This window comes from Musca autumnalis, unplaced genomic scaffold, assembly GCF_047663935.1.
Source record: "Musca autumnalis isolate F117 unplaced genomic scaffold, ASM4766393v1 scaffold_5, whole genome shotgun sequence".
Taxonomy (NCBI): domain Eukaryota; kingdom Metazoa; phylum Arthropoda; class Insecta; order Diptera; family Muscidae; genus Musca; species Musca autumnalis.
The window spans coordinates 74,263,662-74,287,778 of record NW_027412088.1 but is presented as its reverse complement, the minus strand read 5'-3'; the positions used below and the strand labels follow the sequence as shown (position 1 = coordinate 74,287,778).

At 34.1% G+C, this 24,117-nt stretch overlaps 1 protein-coding gene across 1 annotated transcript; it reads right to left on the bottom strand.

Moving 5' to 3' along the window:
- Positions 1–21,212: 21,212 nt before the first annotated feature.
- On the bottom strand, positions 21,213–23,279 carry LOC141386659 (uncharacterized). Its single transcript, XM_073955576.1, has 4 exons — positions 23,108–23,279; positions 21,549–21,622; positions 21,369–21,480; positions 21,213–21,310 (listed from the first exon to the last, which is right to left on the bottom strand). The coding sequence occupies exons 1-4, from the start codon at positions 23,127–23,129 to the stop codon at positions 21,213–21,215; spliced, it is 306 nt and encodes a 101-aa protein (XP_073811677.1). The 5' UTR covers positions 23,130–23,279.
- Positions 23,280–24,117: the final 838 nt, after the last annotated feature.

Sequence of the window (24,117 nt, the reverse complement as noted above, 5' to 3'; positions counted from 1 at the left end):
TGGAGATGTTTTGTCACCACTGTGAACATCAAAAGTCAAATAACAGGTAGTTCGGTTAAAAATGTAGCTAAAATCTTTAAAATACCTATAATCGGTATGTACGGTGTTGTAACAAAACATGGACTTATGATGAACATTTTTGATGAACAAATTTGGGGCCACTAAAAACCTGAAATGTTAGATAACAGGTAGTTCAGTCAGAAATAAAGCTACTATCTTCAAAATACCTGAACTCGGGTGGTACCGTTATATGGGGGCATTAGCAAATATTGACAATTTTTGATGGAGAAGTGAACTGTGAACCTCAAATGTTAAATAACAGGTAGTTCGGTTGGAAATGTAGCATAAATGATCAAAATAGAGAAAATCGGGAGGTATTGTTATGTGGTGGCTATACCAAAATATGGGCCTATGTTGACAATTTTTGATGTAGAATTTGTGTGGCAACTCGAATGTTAAATAACACAGTACAAAAAACTTGAACTTTTTTTAAATTACAAGAAACCCCCACAGATTATGAAAGTAGACCGAAAAAAGAAGACACGTGTATCGGCGTATTGAAAGTTAACGTCGGAAAGTAACCTAAATAGGCGTGGCAAGTTCCGCCCATTTCTACTGGTTTTGAAATATTCAAAATAAGAATTCTAACATTTTAGGTATAAAGTGTCTTTGGCAATACTACTGACAACACTGCGGGGTATCTTTTTATTAAAAAAATTAACTCTGGTCCATGTTTCAAAAACGTTTAAAAACTCCTTTAAAATGTGATCGTATCAGATCAAAATATTCTACAAAATTATTTGTCATAAAGTTTTACTATAGGTCCCCGAATACATCAAAACTCTAAATCGTACCTTAACCCCACGAATCTTCCAAAAGTAAAACCACGCTTTAGGGTTAATGAGTTTATTAAGGTTTGTCCCACAAAAATTCATTCTAGATAGAAGACGTCAAAGACAAAAGTATTCTCAATTTAATTTCAGTATAAGTCGCCGAATAAATGAAATATGTATATGCATTATGTATCAAGAAAATAAATATGTACATCAAGTTTGCCAACAAAACACTCAAATATTTTTTGAATACATTTGTTTTGTTTTTTTTCGAATTGATGCATGAAAGCAACATGAAATTTAGTTTTAGATGAAAGGTGTTAAATGAAGAAATATTCTAAACAAATATTTCACTGTAAGTCCCAGAACAAACTAGATATCTAAGTAAAATACTTTGTCAAGAAAATGACGTTACAAAATTTGATATTATTGGTAGAAATTATTTGTTCAACTTTTAGACTCCTAATTAAAATGTATTCCGCACTGAGTCAAAATCTCCTAAAATACTTCAGTTTTTGGGGATTGTGTCAAACAAAGAAATGTTCCAAATTTCATTATGAATCTCTGAACAAAAGAAATTTGTAGCTATAATATTTAACATCTCCAAAAGCCTTCGCTTTTTATATATGATTTAGGACCACATTCCATCATTTTTATTCACATTTTAGTTATCTGCGGCCACAAAATATATTTTATTGATGTTTTTTCAAAACAAATTCTTTCAGAAGATTATGTGAGTTCGATCCAAACTGTTTTTGATATCTATGGTGAATATATATGGGGAAAATATTGATAACCCAGGTCGGACTTTGTAAAATTACGTATTTTAGTACTATAAACTAAAATAACGTCATCAGGATAAGTCATAGAATCCTGATATTGTGTGCGAAATTAACCCTAGAAACTGACATAAATGTGTGTATCATGAATGATCATAACAAATTTAGTTAGGATATAGCTAGTTACTTCGATTTCAAGGGTTAGGTTAGGTTAGGTTAGGTTGAAAAGAGGGGCGAGTACTCGCCACATGTCCTGGTGGACATACACATAAGCCATGAAGTAGGCCTGTTGTGCGCTCTAGTCTAAGTTTTTGAAGAAGGGGACTCTACTATAATTTAATTAAGGAACTCTGTTCCCTTAACAAAATCCCGTAATTGTTTTAGGTCGTCTACAATTACCTGATTAAGATCTGGTATTGTGTCGTTCCCTAAGAACTGGGATCTGATGTTTGCGAAAGCGGGGCATTTGCAGAGAAAATGCTCCAATGTTTCATCATCCTCTCCGCATGCCCTGCATACGCTGTTGTCTGCACAATTAATTTTGTGCAGATGAGCTTGTAAACCGAGGTGACCTGTAAGAACACCTGTAAGTCTACTCAACTCTGCTTTACCTAGCAGTAGTAGGTTTTTGGTTTTTTCCTCATTTGGGTCTCCCCATAGGATTTTTGTGGTTTCCCCTAATTCCTCTCTATTCCATAGGGATAAATGGGCATTTTTTGCCCAATTTTTTAACTCTAGCCGAGACGCATTTAGTGGCTTTGCGTTCGCTAGGTTTACAGTTGCTAATTCCCTTCCCTTTTTTGCCAGAGAATTTGCTATCTCATTACCTCTATTCCCCGCATGTCCCGGTACCCATATTATACGCACCGTGCCATGCTGAGTATAGCTGTTGATCGAATTTATACAATCCAGGACTGTTTGTGATTTTACTGTCTTGGATGTTATTGCTTTGATTGCAGTTTTACTGTCCGTAAGGACGTTTACAGTAGTTGGCCTCGTGTTGGCATTAAGCCAGTTCAGACACTCTGTGATCGCTCGGATCTCCGCTTGATGGACCGTATTGTGATCCGGCAAACGAAGAGATATTTCGGTCTCTGGTTCTTCAATAAAGAGACCCAGTCCCGTTCTCCCACCTAGCATTGAGCCGTCTGTATAACAGCAGTTTCCAGTCGGCATTTGTGCTAGATTTCCGCCGATCCACGAGTCTCTGTCTGGAATTAATGCCTCGCATGAGGCAGCTACAAATGTTTCAGGTATACGGTCCGATGCAATGTTATCCATTGACTCTCCCGTTGTTACCTGTAGAATGTTTTGATGGTATGTTACGTGGTCCTTACTGATCCACTCGTCCATCGCTTTAAGTCGAATAGCTGCGACAGCCGCTTCATACCTTATCTGGATTTCTATTGGGTGTATATATAGAATAGTTTCTAAAGCCCTCGTTGATGTTGTCCTCATTGCGCCGCTTACACTTAGACAGCACATTCGTTGGACTTTCTGTAGTATTTTAATATTACACTTTTTATCCATAGCTGTCCACCAGACTACTGAAGCGTATGTTAGAATAGGTCTAACTACGCTTTTGTATAGCCAGTGTGTCATCTTAGGATTAAGACCCCACTTGGCGCCTATAGCCCTTCTACAGGTTGACCAACATCTGTGAGCTTTATTGGCTCTTTCCTGAATATGGTCTTTCCATTTAAGTTTCCTATCCAGAATTACTCCCAGATATTTGACTTTATTGGAAATATTGATCGTCTTGTTTAGGAAAACTGGTTCTTCAAAGTGTCCCAGTTTTGTTTTCCTAGTAAACATACATATTTCCGTTTTTTCCGGGTTTACATTAAGACCTCTTGGTCTAGCCCAGTTATACGCTATTTTTAGGGCTGATTCAGCTCTTCTGCATAGCAAGTTTGGATTCTTACCCCTCAGAAGTATTATAACGTCGTCTGCATAACAGACTGGGTCAAATCCCTTATCGGTTAAAGTCCTTAATAGACTATTTATGGTAGTAACCCATAGGAGTGGGGATAAAATCCCCCCCTGTGGCGTACCCTGACCAACTTTGTCCTTTATTTTTACGTCAAGTAGCCCGCAGCTTATCCATCTATTCCTTAGCATGTGGCTTATCCAGTCCCTGAGGGCCCGATTCACCTGAAACTTATCTAAGGATTGGATAAGGGTTTCGGTGCTGACGTTGTTGAAAGCACCCTCGATATCAATGCATACCGCCAGTGTATACATCTTCCTGTCGAAGGTGCTCTCGATGTGGTGTACAACCTCATGTAATGCGGTTTCCACTGATCTACCTTTAACGTATGCATGTTGTTTGTATTTAAGCATATCGTTTGGAATCTTGCTCTTAATCATGGTGTCGACTATTCGTTCCATGGTTTTAAGCAGGAAGGATGTTAGGCTTATCGGACGATAAGACTTAGGAATTGCGTAACTAGCCTTCCCAGGACATATTCACTGGACAATAGCCGTGGACTATCCCCTATAACTTATAACTTATCCTGATGACGTTATTTTAGTTTATAGTACTAAAATGCGTAATTTTATCAAGTCCGATCTGGGTTATCAATATTTTCCCCATATATATTGACCATAGATATTTCAAAAACAGTTTGGATCGAACTCAAATAATCTTCTGAAAGAATTTATTATGAAAAAACATCAATAAAATAAATTTTCTCACCGCATATATCGAAAATGTGAATAAAAACGGTAGAATATGGCCCTAAATCATATATAAAAAGCGAAGGCTTTTGGAGATGTTAAATATTATAGCTAAAAATTTCTTCTGTTCAGAGATTCATAATGAAATTTGATTTGGAACATTTCTTCTTTTGACACAATCCCCAAAATGTGAGGTATTTTAGGAGATTTTAATTAAGAGTCTTAAAGTTTAAAAAATAAATTCTACCTATAATATCTAATTTTGTAACGTCATTTTCTTAACAAAGTATGTATTTTACTTAGTTATCTAGTTTGTTCTGGGACTAACAGGGAAATGTTGTGTAGAATATTTCTACTTTTAAGACCTTTCGTCTAAAAATAGAACAAAACAAATTTATTCAAAAAATATTTGAGTGTTTTGTTGGCAAACTTGATGTATATATTTTCTTGATATATATTGCAAATACATATTTCATTTATTCGGCGACTTATATTAAAATTTGATGGAGAATACTTTTGTCGTTGACGTCTTCTATCTACAATGAAGTTTTGTGGGACAAAACTTAATAAACTTAGAACTTCTTTTGGCATATTCCTGGGGTTTAGGTACGATCTAGAGTTTAGGTGTATTCGGGGACCTATAGTAAAATTGTATGACAAATAATTTTATAGAGTATTTTGAACTAATACGATTACATTTAAAAGGAATTTTTAAAGTTTTTTTAAAGACTAAAAAGACTCCTTTAGTGACTCGCATGAGGGTTAATTTTTTTCATAAAAAGATTCCCCGCACTGCTGTCAGTAATATTTCTAAAGACACTTTATACCTAAAATGCAAGGATTCCAAAGAATCTGATGTCGAATATTTCAAAACCTGTAGAAATGGGCGGAATTTGTCATACCTATTTAGGTTACTTCCCGACGTAAACTTTCAAAACGCCGAAACATGTGTCTTCTTTTTTTCGTTTCTCTTTCATAATCTGGTCGAATTATCTTGTAATTATTTGTTGTGTTGTACAGTGTAATAGGTAGTTCGGTAGTAGTAGTAGTTAAAATCAGTAGGTCCATGTTTTGGTACCTCCTGTTTGTTGAAAATTTTTGGTGTAGAAGTTTTGCGACCACTGGAAACCTCAAATGTGCAATTCGGTTATACATTTTAACTAATATCCTCAAAATACCGAAAGTACCGTTATATGGGAGCTGGAACAAAACGTGGACCGATGTAGCCCTTTTCCCTATAGAAAAATACACTTGGGTGTAAAATTATAGCGTTCCATTTCAATTATTGTCGACGCTAGAGTGATAACAACTTAATATACCCTCCATTAGTGCAAATAATACCAAAATTGAACCGAAAACGTCGATCAAAGTTAAAAAAAGAAACTGAAATAGGGTGGTATAGTTCTGTGGAGACTCAGGGCTTCGGAGTCGGAGTCTGGAGTCGGAGTCTAGCAAATTTTGCTGGAGTCGGAGTCGGAGTCTGGAGTCGTGAAAAAAAGCTCGACTCCGACTCCGGGCAAAATTTTTTTTTCTACATTTATCAAAAGAGTTTTTATTTTTTATGATAGAGAGATTAACTTTATTAAAATTTTGATAAATCGTTTATTCATTTTATAGGAAATCTATGAGTAAACTTGTAAGCAAAGGATTTATTATATTCAGTAATGTTCCATGACAATAGAATTATAATTGCATCTTTCGATATGAATCGATGTCTTAATATACCATCACATTTATGACAAAACTTATATACACTCTGGAATACTAGTTTTAGATCTCACATATTTATACTTCACAATATAATGTGGAAAAAGTATTATAAGTTTATTTTGTCCACAATTAAGGGGTTATGGTCACTTATTGTGCACGAAAAATGAAATTTTTCATGAATTTTTACAAGTAATCTACCAATATTTTCCAAAAGATATTATTTTCATCTGATTTATAATACCTTGAGCTACTTTCAGAATTTTTTTTTTTTTTTTGTTGAAAAATATTGCACAGTTTTCTGACAAATGGCCACCTACGAAAAACTTTTTTTCTAAAGCAGTTTGCGGTGACCACTGTAGCTCGAAAACGAATAAACCGATCAGAATATGTTTTTGTGGGATCATTAAGAACATAATAATCGTGTACTTAAGCGAAACGAATTAAAAAATATGCATTTAAGAAAAATGTGAACTGTAGAAGTCAAAATTTCGATTTTACCTAAAAAAGTTGAGAGTTTTTGCGCAATAATTCCGTCAAATTTTTTTTAAAAAGTCTCTTGCTTAAGTACAATCTTTTTATACGTATAATAATCCCAAAATGCTATTTTGAGAAAACTGTGTTTCAAACTTCGATGTTACAAACAAATCACAATGAATTTTCTCTTTCTAACGCTCATATCTCAGCTAATTTTTATCCGTTCGCATATTCTATTCTACATGTACTTTAAAATGAGTCAGCAAAAAATTTTCGCTTTCGTAAAATCTGTAAGTAACAAATTACTGTTGGCATACCCATCTTCATATTTCGACAAAATAAAACGAAAAAGATATGTGACGGTGACGTACAAAAAAAAATAATCAAACTCGTCAGTTCTACTTGTTATACCCTCAGCATTTATTCTAACGAGGGTATATCACCAATATTTTTGAAAATTTAACATAGCTGAATCCAAGGTTTACCCTTTTAGAATACGCGACTTGTGGTTCTATATTATACAAATTAAATGTTTTTGGATAAAACTAAATGTTTTTGGACATGGCAAAAAATATTGGCCTTAAAAGATAATTTGCATGGAAGCTGTGGCTATATTTATGTTTAAAAATGAGTAAAAATGGGTTGAAGCCACCATGTCTTTTTTTGTTTTCTCTCGATTTGTGAGTAAACCACACGTCTCTAGATTCTCTTGTCAAAGTAAAAATAGGAGCAAACTAAATAAGGATCATCTCACTAATGTATTACTTTTCAAAATTTGAACTGCTTCTACCATTAAATGATGCTGACATTTTGAAGCCAGATTTACAGTGTTTTTTGAAATTTTCTTCTAATTTCATTCCGCAAACAGGTTTTTCAAAAAATCATATATATGATTGTAGTACTTGCGATTCTGAGTTATTTGATACGACTAATGTGAATGTAGTCTGCACAGCTTCATAGTAATCTACATCTAAATGCGGATATTTTGTGCGAACATTCTTGTAAAAAACATATTTTTCGGGCCTAATTTTTACAATTGTCATTCGATTTCCTCGTACTTGATTGCACATTTTAGTTTTTTACGTTCCGGATCTAATAAATCATTCCCCGTGAAAATCCATCTACTAAAACGCGAGTTACAAGAAAATCCAAAGTAGAAAAATCACCTAAAATTGTTTTTGGAAATATCGCGTTTTCTGCGGTTCGTTTCCACTGCAATGAAACAACTATTCATCTTCAACAACTCATCTGAAACAACTCATCTTCATTTAATCGGAAACAGAGATTTGAAAACTTCACTGATAAGGGAGCTACATTCATTTTATCCCAAAAAATAGTGTGTGATGCTACATCCACGGTTCTTAATTGATCGCCTTGAAATAGATATATATCGATGTAGATTTTCATGGTGGACATTGAAATCGGATGCGGACAAAAATTGTATGCACTTTGCCTAAATTACCGATATTTTCTAGGTAATTTAATGCTAAGATGCAGCTGAGCTACATCTTATCCTCCAAATTAAAATTCGAAAAATATATACAAATTAACAGATATGGTCTTGCTGTACATGAAAATCTCATGCGGACAAAATGATGTTGATAATTATGCGATTTACACGTATTTTAAAAAGCATACAAATAAAAATGGGTTATTTGACCTCTATTTCCATTTCAGAAGCTTTAACATATATCCTCATCAGCCCAAATAGCTTCCATAATAGGAAAGCTTTAATATGAATGTCAACAAAGCAAAATCCGTCTATTTTGTTGGGAGATTTAAGCAAAATGAAGGAAGTATTCCTATAAATTTTTACAATATTTTTCACTACATAATGCATGTGAAAAAATATTTTTCCAAACAAAACATTTTTTTTTGACCAAAATATGTGCTTATTTTGGCTGTAAAGTCCAAACGATAACACCAATCTGTATGATTGTAATCTCATTTGATTCGCCGTAAATTTTGGATCCACAACAATTTTTTATGTAATTTTATGACCACTAAGTGGGCCTTAATTTTGAAAAAAGTAGACTTATATTCAATAATTTATCAATTTTATGTACATTCCGCGAATTCTGTGTAACATTTTGCAGGTATTATGCAATCTACTCGCTGAAGTCACTTCGAGAGAACTTTTTGTAACAATTGTGCTCATTAAAATAATGAGCGTTTTTATAATATTTTCTTTCTTAAAAAGCGAAATAAAAGCGCCATAACTTTTGTCCGCAACAACCAAAAATTGGCTCGCGACCAGATTCGTACTGGGAATTTTTTTCTTAACCGACATATCAAAAATCGTTGATGTAGCGCGAAAATAATTTATAATTTTTTTCTGAAATGGAATATGAAATAATTGACAATATTCGTGATATACACTTTCATACGGGCAAGTTGGTTACTTTGCCCATCGTAAAGTGTGCACCAGACTTAGATAATGATTCAATATGGACTCAATCGGCCCACTCCTTCGGGTACCTCCCACACAAAATTTGGGAAAAGTTCAGTTTAGGGCCATCTATCGAATCGCTCTGATTTTTGTTTTAGCAACTTGTATTCACCGCCCTCCATACGACGGTTCAAGTTTTATTAGGGGCATGTCCATACTTCCTGAGAATATCGGCTGAAAGGTGCAAAAAACGAGTATGACACCGTGTGAAGCGGTTGGAGCGCAAGATAACTCTAGAACGGATCTGCCGATTCGATCCAAAATTTGGCGTTTGTAACATTTTGTGTAAAGATAGTTTACGTTTGAAGATAAGCCATATCGGTCCACTCCTTCAGGTACCTCCCCCACAAAAGTTCAAAAATGTTTGGAAAATTTGTTCATACGGTAACTCTTGAAGGGAGTGGCCGAATTGGTCCATACTTTACGCATCCTAATATATCTACTAGATATAGATCAAGTTCAAATATGAACTATATTTGTCCACTCCATCCGGTACATCCCACACAAAATTTCGGATAAGTTCACTTTACGACCTGCTATTGAATCACTTTGATTTTTGTTGAAGCAACTTGCATTCGCTGCCTCAATTACGATCGTAAACGTTTTTTCAGGGGCAAGTCCATACTTCTTGAGCAAACATCCCGAAGGGTGTAAAAGCCTCCTATGGCACCATATGTAGTGGCTGGAAATCACTTCCATAATGGTCAATGTAGATCCATTCCTTTTAGTATCTCCCCCGCAAAATTTTTGATCTCTAATCCTAATGAACATTTTTGTCGATTCAAATTCCCAATATTTTTAAAACCCCTAAATAAATACATACGTTTTTTGGGAAAAATTATTTCAATATATACAGGCTGAGGGTATATCTCTGTCGGCAAAGCCGACTGACACTTTTTTACTTGTTTTGGTTTTAAATTGATAATATACTCGTACATATATTTCGGCAAAATCTACGGAAACTTTCTAAATTCTTTCTGCTGTTGTTGTTCTTTTTGATATAAGATACAGCAGATTCAATACGGAACATCAATTTTACATCGCATTGCATTACAAATTGTCTTAGAGAAAAGAACAGATAAGCATATAGGGTCCTAGTATAGGAAAAGTTGAAAAATTTAGCAAATTTTATTAATTTTTAGTGGTATAGGAAATTACCTTCGGAGTCGACTCCGGAGTCGGAGTCGTGACAAAAAACTGGCCAGGAGTCGGAGTCGAAGGAAAAATGGCTCGACTCCGAAACCCTGGTGGAGACTATATCAAACCGTGGACCAGTACTGACAAATTTCTAAGGAAAAGTTTTATAGTCCCAAGGAGGACAAAATACGAAATTTCAGCCATATCGGTGTGATAATGAAGCTACAATCTTCAAAAAATCGAAACTCGAGAGGTACCGTTCTAAGGGGCTTATTTAAAAACGTGGACCGATATAGCCCATTTACATTACCAAACACCATGGAGGTAATAGAAACTTCTGTACCAAATATTATAAAGCTGCATCATAATTTCAGCAGATGGACGGGCTTTGATATATCGAATTAGAATGTAACGCTGATCAAGAATATATATGGCCAATATTTTTAAAAATTTAACAAAGTTGAAGCCAAGGTTTGCCCTTTTATAACTCGCGAACTGTGGTTGTATATTAAACAAATTAAATGCTTTTGGATAAAATGAAACGTTTTTAGGCTTGGTAAAATATATTGGCCTTAAAATTTAACTTGCGTGGAAGCAGTGGCTATATTTATGTTAAAGTGGGTAAAAATGGGTTGAAGACAACGCAAGCGGTCCCACTTGTATGGAAAGGTGTGCCAAAAATAGTTCTAAACGAGCCCAAAAGATAGAAAAAAATTTAATGGATGTAGGTCTCCATTTGGGTGTAGCCCCCCATATAAAGGTACCTCCCAAGGCCTACAGAAGGTCGGCTATTCAGAATTCTGTAACAACTTTTAACAACAAACATAATAGATTTTAAATTATTGTGATTTGAGTTTCTTTGTATTTTAAATCACAATAATGTTTTTGACAACAAACATAATAATTGGGTGGGCTTATTGGCCGACCTTGTATAGGCCTTGGTACCTTCCGATTTTTTTATATGTTGACGATTTTAGCCAAATTTTCCAATCGATAGGCTGTAATTCTGCATTTTGTGTTTTGAGGGAACACCATACTTCCGTGCAAAAAATAATCGTTATAAGTCCAACTTTAGATATAGGTCCCATATAAACGTACCTCCCGATATTCGATATTTTGATGATTTTAGCAAGATTTTCTAACCGGGCCTTGGTACCTCCCTTTTTTATGTTGACGATTTTAGCCAAATTTTCCAATCGATTTGGCTGTAACTTTGCATTTTGAGTTCTGAGGGAACAACATACCTCCTTGCAAAAAATGTTCAATATAGGCCCACGTTTAGGTATAGCTCACATATAAACGTACCTCCCGATTTTCGGAATTTTGGCGATTTTACAGGTGTAGTATAAGGGGAATAACTTACAGTGTAGCAGATGGGGGCAGCTGGATTTTTTTATCGTCAAATAGAGACTTTCCCCTGTATTTAAAAAAAAATACGGACTTGTCCTTACGGGACAAACCTTAGTAACACTCAACAAAAATTTATAATTTTAATGATATTAAAAATAGCACAAATAGTCATTTATAAAGAATTTATTTTTAAGGAAGTTAGAAGACGATGATATTAAAAATAGCACAAATAGTCATTTATAAAGAATTTATTTTTAAGGAAGTTAGAAAACGAATTATGATTTTTTTTAGTAAGTTTCATTTTGGAAATTGTACATTTACCTCTTCAATTTTTGATAATTTCACTCATAAGCTACGAATAATTTGTGGGTTGATTTTTCGTTTTTAAGGCGCCACATACAAATCTCAACTTCTTCGACTTAACTTGACATATTACCGCTGTAAATTGGCAAAAATAATAATGAATATCAAAAATTTAATGTGTTTAGAGCAGCGACGACCACAGAAATACAACCAAAGCGAAGACATGTATGAAAGTATGAGTGAAAAAAACAACAACCACATTATGTTTTTGTTTGTTTTCATTTATTTACACTCTACGTGAGAGAGAGTAGCAAATGCAAAAACAACTCAGTGGGCGCCCTCACTATACGATCTAAGCAAAGAAGCTCGTCCCTGGTTTAGAGACAGGGACGACTTACGCAGAATATCATTCGGCCCAACTTGACCAAAAATCATGAACATTTAAAATGTTGTGTATCGTTTCGGAAAACTATTTTAATGGGTTATGGCCACTTATTAAGCATCAAAAAATACATTTTTCATGAATTTTTTACAAGAAATCTACCAAACTTCTTAGAAGACTTTTTAACTGAAAGGCTACACCTTTAGCTACCTTCTAAATTTTTTCTGTTGAAAAATCTTGCTTAGTTTCTTTGATAAATGTCCGCCTACAAAACACTGTTTTACTAAAGCAGTTTGCACTGTAGTTCGAATACGAATAAACCGATCAGCTTCCTCTTATCAGAAAACAATCGGCAACCTCTTATCTAAATCCTGACAAAATGCTTTAAGTCGAACAAATTCCATGATTATTGTTCCGGCGGTATTCTCTACTTTTAATATAATGTTACAAGAGAAGAGTTATAGTTTTCTTAATTGTACGATTAGAAGTTTTTGGACACGATGACATTAAACACTTTGCTGACCTCAGTTCTTGCAACTTATTGGAACTGGAATTGAAATGTTTCCAAAGTTAAATGTATTGCTTAAAATGTCACGTAGTTTTGACAAATAACAATCGATCCTTACTGAACCCCACATAATTATTCGTTTATAATAAACAAATTAATCAACAAGGAATCCAACCTTTCCAATTTACCACTTGTAAACGGTCAGTCTCCTTTTCTGACGGATATGTGCCCTCAGCCTACGTGAATTTGCTACTATGAACAGATCGAATACAGGCTACACAACCAAAATATTTTCCCCGACATAGTCCATTTAGGAAATGGACCATACAAACAAAATGTCCAGATCCTCGAACAGTCTTTAGAATGCGGTTATGTTGAACTTGTGTCTAGAAGGTACCTTGGTGTAACTTGCAAGTAATATTAAGATATTTGAAGGCCCCGATATAATCCATATTAGGTTTGATCTTTGTCTGTATGAAATATTACGATATACAAAGTTTAGACCGAATCGTTTACTCCCTTCGAGAGATATCGAATGCACCATTTAAGCTAAAAATTTTGAACTTTTATGTCGCAGGTACCGATATGACTTAAATTTAATTTGGGCAAAATATTACGAGGCAAAATAGTAAGTAAAAAAAATAGTTTCCTTGAAGCCAAAGCTTGGATTATTATAATACGCGAACTACAGTAGCTTATCAGTAATTAGACTATTGCTGGACAAATTAGGTTTTTTTAAAAAAGCTCAATAATTTGGCTAAAAAAGTTAATTTGCGTGGAAGTAGAAACACGTTGAAGCTAACGAGGTTTTTTAGGTTGTTTTTCGATTGATGGTTAAACCATTAAAAATAAAAGTAGAAGAATACCACTTTAAGATTCCACTTCTAATGTATCACTTTTCAAAACCTCCACTGCATCCACCATAGGATTAAAATACTCGCGATTACGGATAACTTGATAAGTACATACTGTAATGACTATGTAGCATCACATTAATCGACTGCCAAAGCCAAAATTCAGTGCGGTATTTTTTTTTTCTAAAAACCCTATTTTTAGGGTACAGTACATACAACATATTTTTGATTGTCCTGGAACCCTGCGATATTTTAGTTTTTTTTCGCGGTTCGGATCATATTCATAAATCATGAAAATCCATCCACTAGAACGGCGGAAACGGCTACTGCAAATATTGACAAATTTGCCAAAAATATTTTTGAAAATATTGCGGATCTAATCGCGTTTTCTGTGGATCATCTCCTTCATAGTTAAGAAGCCGACACATCAAGAGCTTTTTGCAGAAATACAGGTTTGGCGATAAGGAATCTGAAGCTGTATCCGACTTATTCCAAAAATTGATTATGAATGTACATAAACGGTTCTTGATGGATTTTATTGAAATAGGTTTAAATCGATGTATTTATACCCTACACCACTATGTGGAAAGGGGTATTATGTCTTTGTGCATTTGTATGTAACATACAAAAGGAAACGAAATAGACCCATAGTTCCTTTTGGGGATATACATATAATCACTTTCTGAGTCGATTTATGCATGTCCGTCCGTCTGTCTGTCTGTCTGTCTGTCTGTCCGTCTGTCCATGTATTTTTGTTCGCAACGTACAGGTCGCATTTTTTGTCCGATTCAGCTGAAAATTGGGGACTACAACTTTTTTAGCCATAGGAAGAACGCTATTGCTTTTGGTGAAAATCGGTTCAGATTTGGATATAGCTCCCATATATATTTTCGCCCGATTTCACGTATTTGCTGCACCAAACACGCTATATACGTCCAATTTTGATGAAATTTTGAATATGTGACTGAATTCCGTCTAGAAATAAGTTTGCCAAATTATATAGAAATCGGTTCAGATTTGGATATAGCTCCCATATATATTATCGGCCGATTTCACGTATTTTCTGTACCAAACACGCTATATACGTCCGATTTTGATGAAATTTGGAATATTTGACTGCATTCGGTCTAGAAATAAGTATGCCAAATTATATAGAAATCGGTTCAGATTTGGATATAGCTCCCATATATATTTTCGGCCGATTTCACGTATTTTCTGTACCAAACACGATATATATTTCCGATTTCGATGAAATTTGGAATGTTGGACTGAATTCAGTCTAGAAATAAATGTGCCAAATTATATCGAAATCGGTTCAGATTTGGATATAGCGCCCATATATATTTACGGCCGATTTCGCGTATTTGCTGCTCCAAACAAGCTATATTAGTCCGATTTCAATGATATTTGGAATGTGTGACTGAATTCGATCTGGAAATAAATGTGCCCAATTATATCAAACTCGGTTAAGATCTGGATATAGATCCGATTTGTATTTTACATATTCACAGTGGTGTAGGGTATCATATAGTCGGCCCCGCCCGACTTTGATCCTTTCCTTACTGGTTTTTTCATGGTTGATAGTGCAAATTTTTGCACATTAGACTGTAGATGATGCTACATCTTAGCCGCCAAAGATAATCCTGAAAATTGATTACAATATGATACAATGTTCGTTTTTTGTCTGAAAATTAACCAAAATAGAAAAATTACTTCGAATTATTTTCCTACAACATCTTCAACAATCTCACAAAATAAATTTGAAAAAAGGTTTTTTTTCTTACAAATTTTCTAAATTTGATCAATATATGTTTTTGTTTTTACTATAATATACAAACCGCTAAACAGATTATTTATAGTTTTGGCTTCATTTGAATCTTCGCGATGTTTAGATTCCGCGCATATTTTTAAGATGCATAAACAGCTTGAATTTTATAAAACAAGTTGCAAACTACCAAATTTTTGAATAACATTTTCAATAAAGTTATGGGGCCTCAGTAAACATATAGTACGTAGGAAGTCATAAATTAACAATATATCACCATATTACGAAGCGTTGTTATAAGTTTTTTTCTTATAATCAGAATTGAAACCAGCATAACTTTTGCACGCGACAACCTAAACTAGTATCTTTAATTTTTTCGATGGAAACTAAAAAAAATTTCACTTTTCCTCATATGAAGTCTAAAATTATTATCTCGATGAGGCACATTTGTATTGTATCCAAGTGAATATAATCTCGTAACCCTATAGACAGGGGCTACAATTACACTTCGTTCATGATAAGGAAAAATTTTAAGTGACGCACAAAAATTAATTTTTCTTCTTTATTATCACATACTGTTAAGCAGAAATTTTGTCTAAAAAGGGCCCCCGCGTCAAATCAAATTTGTCGCCATAAATTTTTCGATTTTTGTCCACGGGCGGAACCACAGAATTCTGTATACTAATAAGGATTTTTTTCTAAAAATCATATTTTTTGTGCCTAATTTTAGCAATTGTCACCTAATTTCCTCGTATTTTGTATATCTTAGATTTTTACGGTGCTAATCTAATAAATCAATACTCGTGAAAATCCATCTACTAAAACGCGAGATACGAGAAATTCCCAAGTAGAAAAATCGCCTAAAATTGTTTTTGAAATTATTGCGTTTTTTGTGCGGCGTTTCCACTACAATGAAAAAACTAGTACAGCATTTTCGTTTTTGCGGAAACAAAGATTTAAAAATTTCAGTAATAAGGGAGCTACATTCATTTTATGCCAACAAATAGTGTGTGATGCTACACCCACGGTTCCTGATTGATCGCCTTGAAATAGATATTTATCGATGTAGATTTTCATGCTATATCTTAGCGGCCAAATTTTATTTCGAAAAATATATATGTATATATTTGAAGGTATGGCTTTGTTGCAAATGATAAGCTATTACATACATATTTGCATATAAATGAAAGGAAACGAATTTGCCGACAAAACTGCTAACTATGCATGCTCAGCGCCTGTGGTGGTCGATAACATAATCGAAAAAATCGATTTGAAAACATATATAAAATATGAACTTAAGGAAAAAGCTAAACACGAGCATTTGTTATTTAATCACACCCACTACAACCAAGTCAATCCCAACAATATAAAACCTTTATACCCTACCAATGTCCATAAAAATCAAATTCGGCTATTTTCACGTCTTCGGATGGGACATACCTTCGCCACCCATCAACACCTGTGAAACAATGAAGTGAACAATAAATGTCCAAAATGTAAAAATATCTTCACAGTTCAACATATTTTGGAATCATGTACCTGTTTCAACAATGCCCGCCTCGTATACCTCAACAACGATGGACTAAATATCCTGAAATGCCCCTCAGCTGCAAACATCAATAAGATATATAACTACATAAAGCAAATTAAAATAACTTTATAACATAATTTTAAGTTTAAATTTTGTTACTAGTTTTAGTTGATGGCCATTGTAGCCAATGCTATTTCCTTTCTTATTAACATTGTATTTACTACAGTGTTATTATTATAATAAATAAATAAATAATAAATAAATAAAAGAAATACCCTTAAAGTTTTTTCTAATACTTTTAACTCTAGAATGCATGCGAAAACTAGTTTTTAAAACCAAAATATATTTTTTGTTACCCAAATATGAGCCTATTTTGGCTGTAACATCCAAATTATTATTCCGATCATTTGGTTCCCCGTGCAGTTTAGATTTAAAACTAATTTTGTTTGTAATTTTTGACGGGTAAATGGACCTATTTTTTTGAAAAAAGTCGGATTACATTTAATTATTTTTTTTACATTTTTTGTAAATTTCGCAAATACTGAGTAACATTTTAAAAATATTATGTAATTTACTCACTGACGTCTGTTCGTCATAACTTTTTAGCGACAATTGTGCTCATTAAAATAACTAGCGTTTTTATAGCAATTTTTTCTTAAATACAGAAGTAAAAGCGCGATAACTTTTGTCCGCAAAACCACAAATGTGCTTGCGAACGCATTTGTACTGGGGAATTTTTTCTTAACCCATGTACAAAAAATCGTTGATGTAGCGCGCAGAGAAAAACTTAAATTTGTTGGAAATGGAATATGAAAGAATATACTTCATAGGACCTCTGAGGAATATTTCGATGTGTTATTAACGGAATGGAAAAGTTAATATACCCTTCATGTTATGGTAGATCGTATAAAAATGGCTTAACATGGCACTCCAAATTTTCTTCTCCAGAAAAAAAAAGTTTCGTACTTTGAATCCCTAAACATGCACCACATGTAAATAGTATAGAATAAAGAACATTTTTATACCCTACACCACACTGTGGTAATGGCTATTATGACTTTGTACATTTGTATGTAACATGCATAAGGAAACGAGATAGACCCATTATTCCTTTGGGGATATACACAGAATCACTTTCTGAGTCGATTTATGCATGTCCGTTAGAAACGTACAGGTCGCATTTATTGTCTGATTTAGTTAAAAGAAGAAAATCGGTTCAGATTTTGATATAGCTTCCATAAATATTTTCAACCGATTTCACGCATTTGCTGCACAAAACACGCTATATATGTTTGATTTCTATGCAATTTGGAATAAGTGACTGAATTTGGTCTAGAAATAAATGTGCCAAATTATATCCAAATCAGTTCAGATGTGGATATAGCTCCCATACATATTTTAGGCTGATTTAACGTATTTGATGAACCAAACACGCTTTAAATTTGGTCTAGAAATAAATATGCCAAATTATATCCAAATCGGTTCAGATTTGGATAAAGCTCCCGTATATATTTTACATATTCACAGTGGTGTAGAATATCATATAGTCAGCCCGATTTTGATTCTTTCCTTACTGGTTTTATTATATTTCATTTTAAAAATTTTACATTCTTTCATTCAGCCATAAACTGTTACATGGCGCAGGCGTTTTTCAATATTTTCCTTGTAGATTTGATGCATCTCAATAAAGATGGGATTAAGAAACACAAACAAAGCTGTAAATATTGTGGAATAAATAAATAATTTTGCTTAGAAAAAAAAATTAAATAGAAAATATACCTCCTACAACAGCGGACACGTTTTTCTTAAGGTCTTCTTTATACCAGTCTTCATTCAAATAAAACATACCAAATGCCATAGTAAAGAATACCGGTATCATTAAACGAAGATTTCTCTACGAAATTCAATAATAGAAAAAATTAAAAATATGTATGTAAATATATGTTCACAGTACGTACCTTGACTATTCCCCACATCATAAGCAGCAAAAATAGTATAGTCACCAATAAATAGCCGACCACGACATAACTATCTGAAAAGAAAAGAAAAGAAAAAAAAACATTTAAATTTTTCCATCGCTTTCTCTACTGAAATTGGCCTGGTAAATATTTTTGCATCAGATTCACAATCTCCGATTATAACTTTTTGTAAAGCACAATTCCATGTATTACTTTTGTGATGTTTTTCCAAATCTTCATCAGCACTTTTAGTTTCATTCATTGCATGACGATGTACCTCCACCAAAACGTCTTTGAACGAAACTATACTGATTCCAAGGAACACTGTTGCCAATATTAGGCAATGCCATGACAGAGGACCCATTGCCATTTTGAAAATTACAAACAAGCTAGCGCAGCAAATTACAACATCTGAGCAAAAAAGTAAACTGCAGAAAATTTTTTAAGACGCCGTTTTTATGACTTCGGTGATTTGTTAATTTAGCAAAATCCGAAATCTAACAATGGCGAAACGTAGAAGATAAACCTTGAACTTGTAGGTTTGGATTTCTTTGTTTCAAATTTCTTAAGTGCCTTTTTTAAATTTGTTAATTTCTTTGCTATCATTTTCTAGCATGCCCCTTGTTGATAAGAACGACAATTATGGAGACGCGTTTCATGGCCAACAAATACATATGTATGTTCTGTTATAAGCTATGAACAAGCATTTTCGTTTACAGTAAAAACGTATATTTCCAGATAAACTCTCTGGTGGCACCGTTTTATGGTGTCTCCTACCACTCGTTTGCAATGGATGTGAATTTTTAAGTAATTTTTAAGTTTCTAGCAAATTATCCAACCGAAATGATTGAAATTTTGTTTTTAGTATCTCCTAAGGGTGCAACACTTGCCTACACAGAAATGTCGGAATAGGTTCACATTGAATCTATTTCTCGAATTTCAGTATCTTGAACGATTTTATCACATTATCAAACCAAAATTGCTTAAAGGCTGTATCTAGACGTTGAAAGGTCTACAAAATATCAATTGATATGATATATGGAATAAACTTATATATGATATAAATTGATATACAGTCTGTCGCAAAAGTTTGTATGCAACGTTGAAACCAAAATGTGTTAGGAATAAAAAGCATTATGACTTATTGAAAATAACGCAATATTTGCATACCGTACATTTTCAAATCCCAACAAGTAAGAACGGCGTCAAGTTCGGCTCGGCCGTACTTGTTATACCATCCACCACCAGCTGTATTGAAGTAAAACTTCCTTTCGTTTATGAAAAACTAAATACCAAATTCCCGCAATTTCGTTAAAACGATGTGGCAAAATACCGGAATTCGGGAAGTACCCTCCTATGAGGGCTATATCAAAACGTTGATCTATACCGACAAATTTCTGATGGAAATTTTTCAGACTCAAAGAAGACTAAAAACCAAATTTCCGACCTTTCGTTATGATAATGTGGCTAAAACCTTCGAAATACCAAACATCAAGAGGTACGCTTCTATGGCGGAAGACGTAGACCTATACTGATAAGTCCCTTCTGGAACATTTTATACCAACATCGAAAACTAAATACCAAATTTCAGTAATTTCGGTTTTATATTGAAGCCAAAACCTTCAAAAGACCGAAAATCGGGATGTACCTTTCTATGGGGGCAATATGAAGGCGTGGACCTATACCGACGAATTAAAGAGGCAAAGTTGAATAGCTCCAATGAAGATAAAATACCAAGTTTCAGCCATTTCGGCGGGTTATTGTGGCCACAACCTTCAAAATACCGAAAATCGGGAGGTGCCCCGTTCTATGGGGGCTATATGAAGGGTGTGGATACCGACAATTTTTGTGGGGAAAGTTGAATACCCCAAACGAAGACTAATTAACAAATTTCAATTTCATTAAGGCGTCAACCAGTACCGACACATTTCTGGGGGAAAATTTTGTACCACTAACGAAGACTAAATACCAAATTTCAGCTATTTCGGAGGAAAATTGATGAAGGCTTGGACCTATACCGACAAATTTCATACTGAAAGTTTTATACCCCAAATGAAGACTAAATACCAAATTTTAGCCATTTAGGTGGAATATTGACACAACCTTCAAAATACCGATAATCGGGAGTTACCGTTATATGGGGGCTATATATTCCGACTAAAATGGGGAAAAGTGTTATACCCCCAGCGATGACTAAGTACCAAATTTCAGCCATTTCAGTGGGCTAATGAAGCTAAAACCTTCAAAATACCGAAAATCTGGTGGTACAGTTCTATGGGCGCTATATCAAAACCTGGACCGATATAGACCATTTGCAATACCAAACATCCTAGGAGTAATAGAAACTTCTATAGCAAATTACAAAGCTCTATCTTAAAAATTGCGAGCTGTATCTTGATTTCAGCAGATTATTATATTGATATGGTGGAGGGTATAAAAAGACATTTCTTATGTTCAATAGGGTTGTTTATTTCATTTCATAAATTTTACATTCTATCATTCAGCCATAAATTGTTACTTGACGCCTGCGTTTTGCAACATTTTCCTTGTGGATTTTATACATCTCAATGAAGATGGGATTTAGTACAAAAAATAGGGCTGAAATTATTATGGAATAAAAAAGTTGCTAAAAAATAAAAATAAATAGTAAATATACCTCCTACAACACCGAGCACTCTTTTGTCAAGTCCATGTTTATACCAGTCTTCATTATATAAAAGACCAAATGCCAGAGAGAAAAACGCGGGAATCATTAAATAAACATTTCTCTAAAGAATTCAAAAACAAACAAAAAAATATTTAAAAATATTGATTTGAAATATATTTTTGTGCTTACCTTGACTACGCCCCAAATCATTAGAAGCGCAAATATTATAGACACCAATGAATAACCGACCATGACATAGCTATCTGAAAATAAAAAAATATTTAAATCCACTAAACAAGAAGTGCGTTTCTTTTTCGGAGTTTCTTCCATCCTTAACTTGCTTGTTCTATTGGAAGTGGCCAGGAAAGAGCAGATATTTTTTTTTTTTGGATAAGACTTAAAGGATTTCGATTTCCCCTATAAAAACTTGGGAAATTTCACAATTTCCCATTTCACGTTTTGTAAAGCACAATTTCATTTATTACCATTGTGAAGTTTTTCCAAATCTTTATCAGCACTTTCCGTTTCATTCATTGCATGAAGATGTACCTCCACCAAATCGTCTTGCAACGAAACTATATTGAATCCAAGGAACGCTGTTGCCAATATTAGGCAATGCCAAGAGAGAGGGCCCATTACCATTTTAAAAATGATTGTCCTGTAGTGTACAGCAAATTATATCACCTCAGCTAAAAAGTAAACTGCAGAATGATTTTTAAACCACCGTGCTTATGACTTCGGTGTTTTGTTAATTTTGCAAAATCAATAATTTCACAATCGAGATACATAGAAGATAAACCTTGAACTTTCAGGTATGAATTTCATTGCTTCAAATTTCTTAAGTGCCTTTTTAAAATTGTTTAATTGCATTGCTATCATTTTCTAGCATGCCCTTGTTGATAAGAATGACATTTTTGGAGACGCGTTTTATAGCCAACAAAAAATGTGTATGTTCTGTTATAAGCTGTGAACAAGCATTTTCGTTTACAGTAAAAACTTATACTTCTAGATAAACTCTCTGGCGGCACTGTTTTATGGGGTCTCCTACCACTCGTTTGCAATGGATGTGTATTTTTAAGTTTCTAGCAAGTTATCCAACCGAAAGGATTGAAATTTAGTTATTAGTATTTTCCAAGGATGCAACACTTGCCTACACAGAAACGTCGGAATAGGTCCACGTTGAATCTATTTCTCGATTTTCGGTATCTTGAAAAATTTTATCACATTATCAAACCAAAATGGCTTAAAGATGGTATTTAGGCGTTGAAAGGGCTAATGTAGCCCCCACCTGTACAATGGCACCACACCGTATCTAGAATTTTGAAGTTTAAGCCTCATTTTCTAAACGGTTTTAGGCATTGAGTATACGACATTACTACAAAGATCCCAATTTTAATGTATTTCCCACAGAACAGTGTTCACCTGATTTTGCTATTTTAAACACTTAGCCACATTATTCAATTTATGCACTTCACAATAAGATGGAAGGTATATAAATCTTATTATTCCGTTTGTAATATATCGAAGACTTTTCAAAAAATTATTTCCTGTTGCACGAATTAATGACCTCTTGCCTATATCCCTATACCCGCGAGTTGTATTGATGTAAAACTGAACTCCCATGGGGGCTATATCATAACGTCGATCTATACCGACATATTCCTGACTTAAATTTTTCAGACTCAAAGAAGACTATATCCCAAATTTCCGATATTTCGTTATGATAATAGCGGTGTTCCTTTACTTACCTGAGCTTTCCATTTTTATCATTTGTTACAATTTTCAACCTGCAAAGCGTTCCTTAACCCCAAAAAGTGGCAAAACTGCCAGCTATTTTTAAGAGAGTGAGAGAGGAGAGATAGCACATATGCCTTTCTCTTCTACCACAGGCTACCAGCAAAATTTCTGCAGAAAAAATGGTAGAACTGATTTTTCGACTTTTGTTTGACGATTATTTCATAATAATGAAAAAAAAAATGGACGAAAAAACAGAAGAAAAATTCGAACGCTGACAAAACTAAATTAAAAACTGTGAAATAAAAATTGATTTTTTATGTTTCTTTTTGACATTGCTATCATTTTTCCGTTCCTTCACTTTCCTGGTACAAATGTTCATGAGAGAACAATTTTGAGAAATTTTGACACTTTCCTCTTTTACCACTTTTACCATTAAAAAAGTAAAGGAACAAAGCTAATGTGGGTAAAATCTTCAAAGTATAAAAAAATCAAGAGGTACGCTTCTATGGCGGATATAGGAAGACGTAGATCTATACTGATAAGTCACTTCTGGAATATTTTATACTACCATCGAAGACTAAATACCAAATTTCAGTAATTTCGGTTTTATATTGAAGCCAAAACCTTCAAAATACCGAAAATCGGGAGGTACCGTTCTATGGGGGCTATATGAAGGCGTGTCCCTTTACCGACAAATTAAAGGGGCAAACTTGAATACCCCAAACGAAGACCCCACGCCGTTCTATGGGGGACTATATGAAGCTGTGAATCTATACCGACAAATTTAGAGGGGGAAGTTGAATACCCCAAACGAAGACTAAATAACAAATTTCAGCCATTTTGGTAGACTATTGTGACCATAACCTTAAAAATAACGTAAATCGGGAAGTACCATTCTATGGGGGCTATATTAAGGCGTCGGCCTGTACCGACACATAGTTTTTACAGATTTTTACTTCTTCAAGGCGTGATATCTCTGGAACCGTTAGTCAAAAATATCTGAAAACCACAGCAAAAACAA

What these genes read in the sequence shown, in the direction of transcription:
- LOC141386659 (XM_073955576.1), bottom strand. Translation starts at nt 23,129, where the DNA reads ATGATAAAAATGGAAAGCTCAG. An exon ending in TGATTTGGGGCGTAGTCAAG is followed by an intron (nt 21,481 to 21,548) that starts GTAAGCACAAAA and finishes TGAATTCTTTAG; the next exon opens with AGAAATGTTTATTTAATGAT. An exon ending in AGTGCTCGGTGTTGTAGGAG is followed by an intron (nt 21,311 to 21,368) that starts GTATATTTACTA and finishes TAATAATTTCAG; the next exon opens with CCCTATTTTTTGTACTAAAT.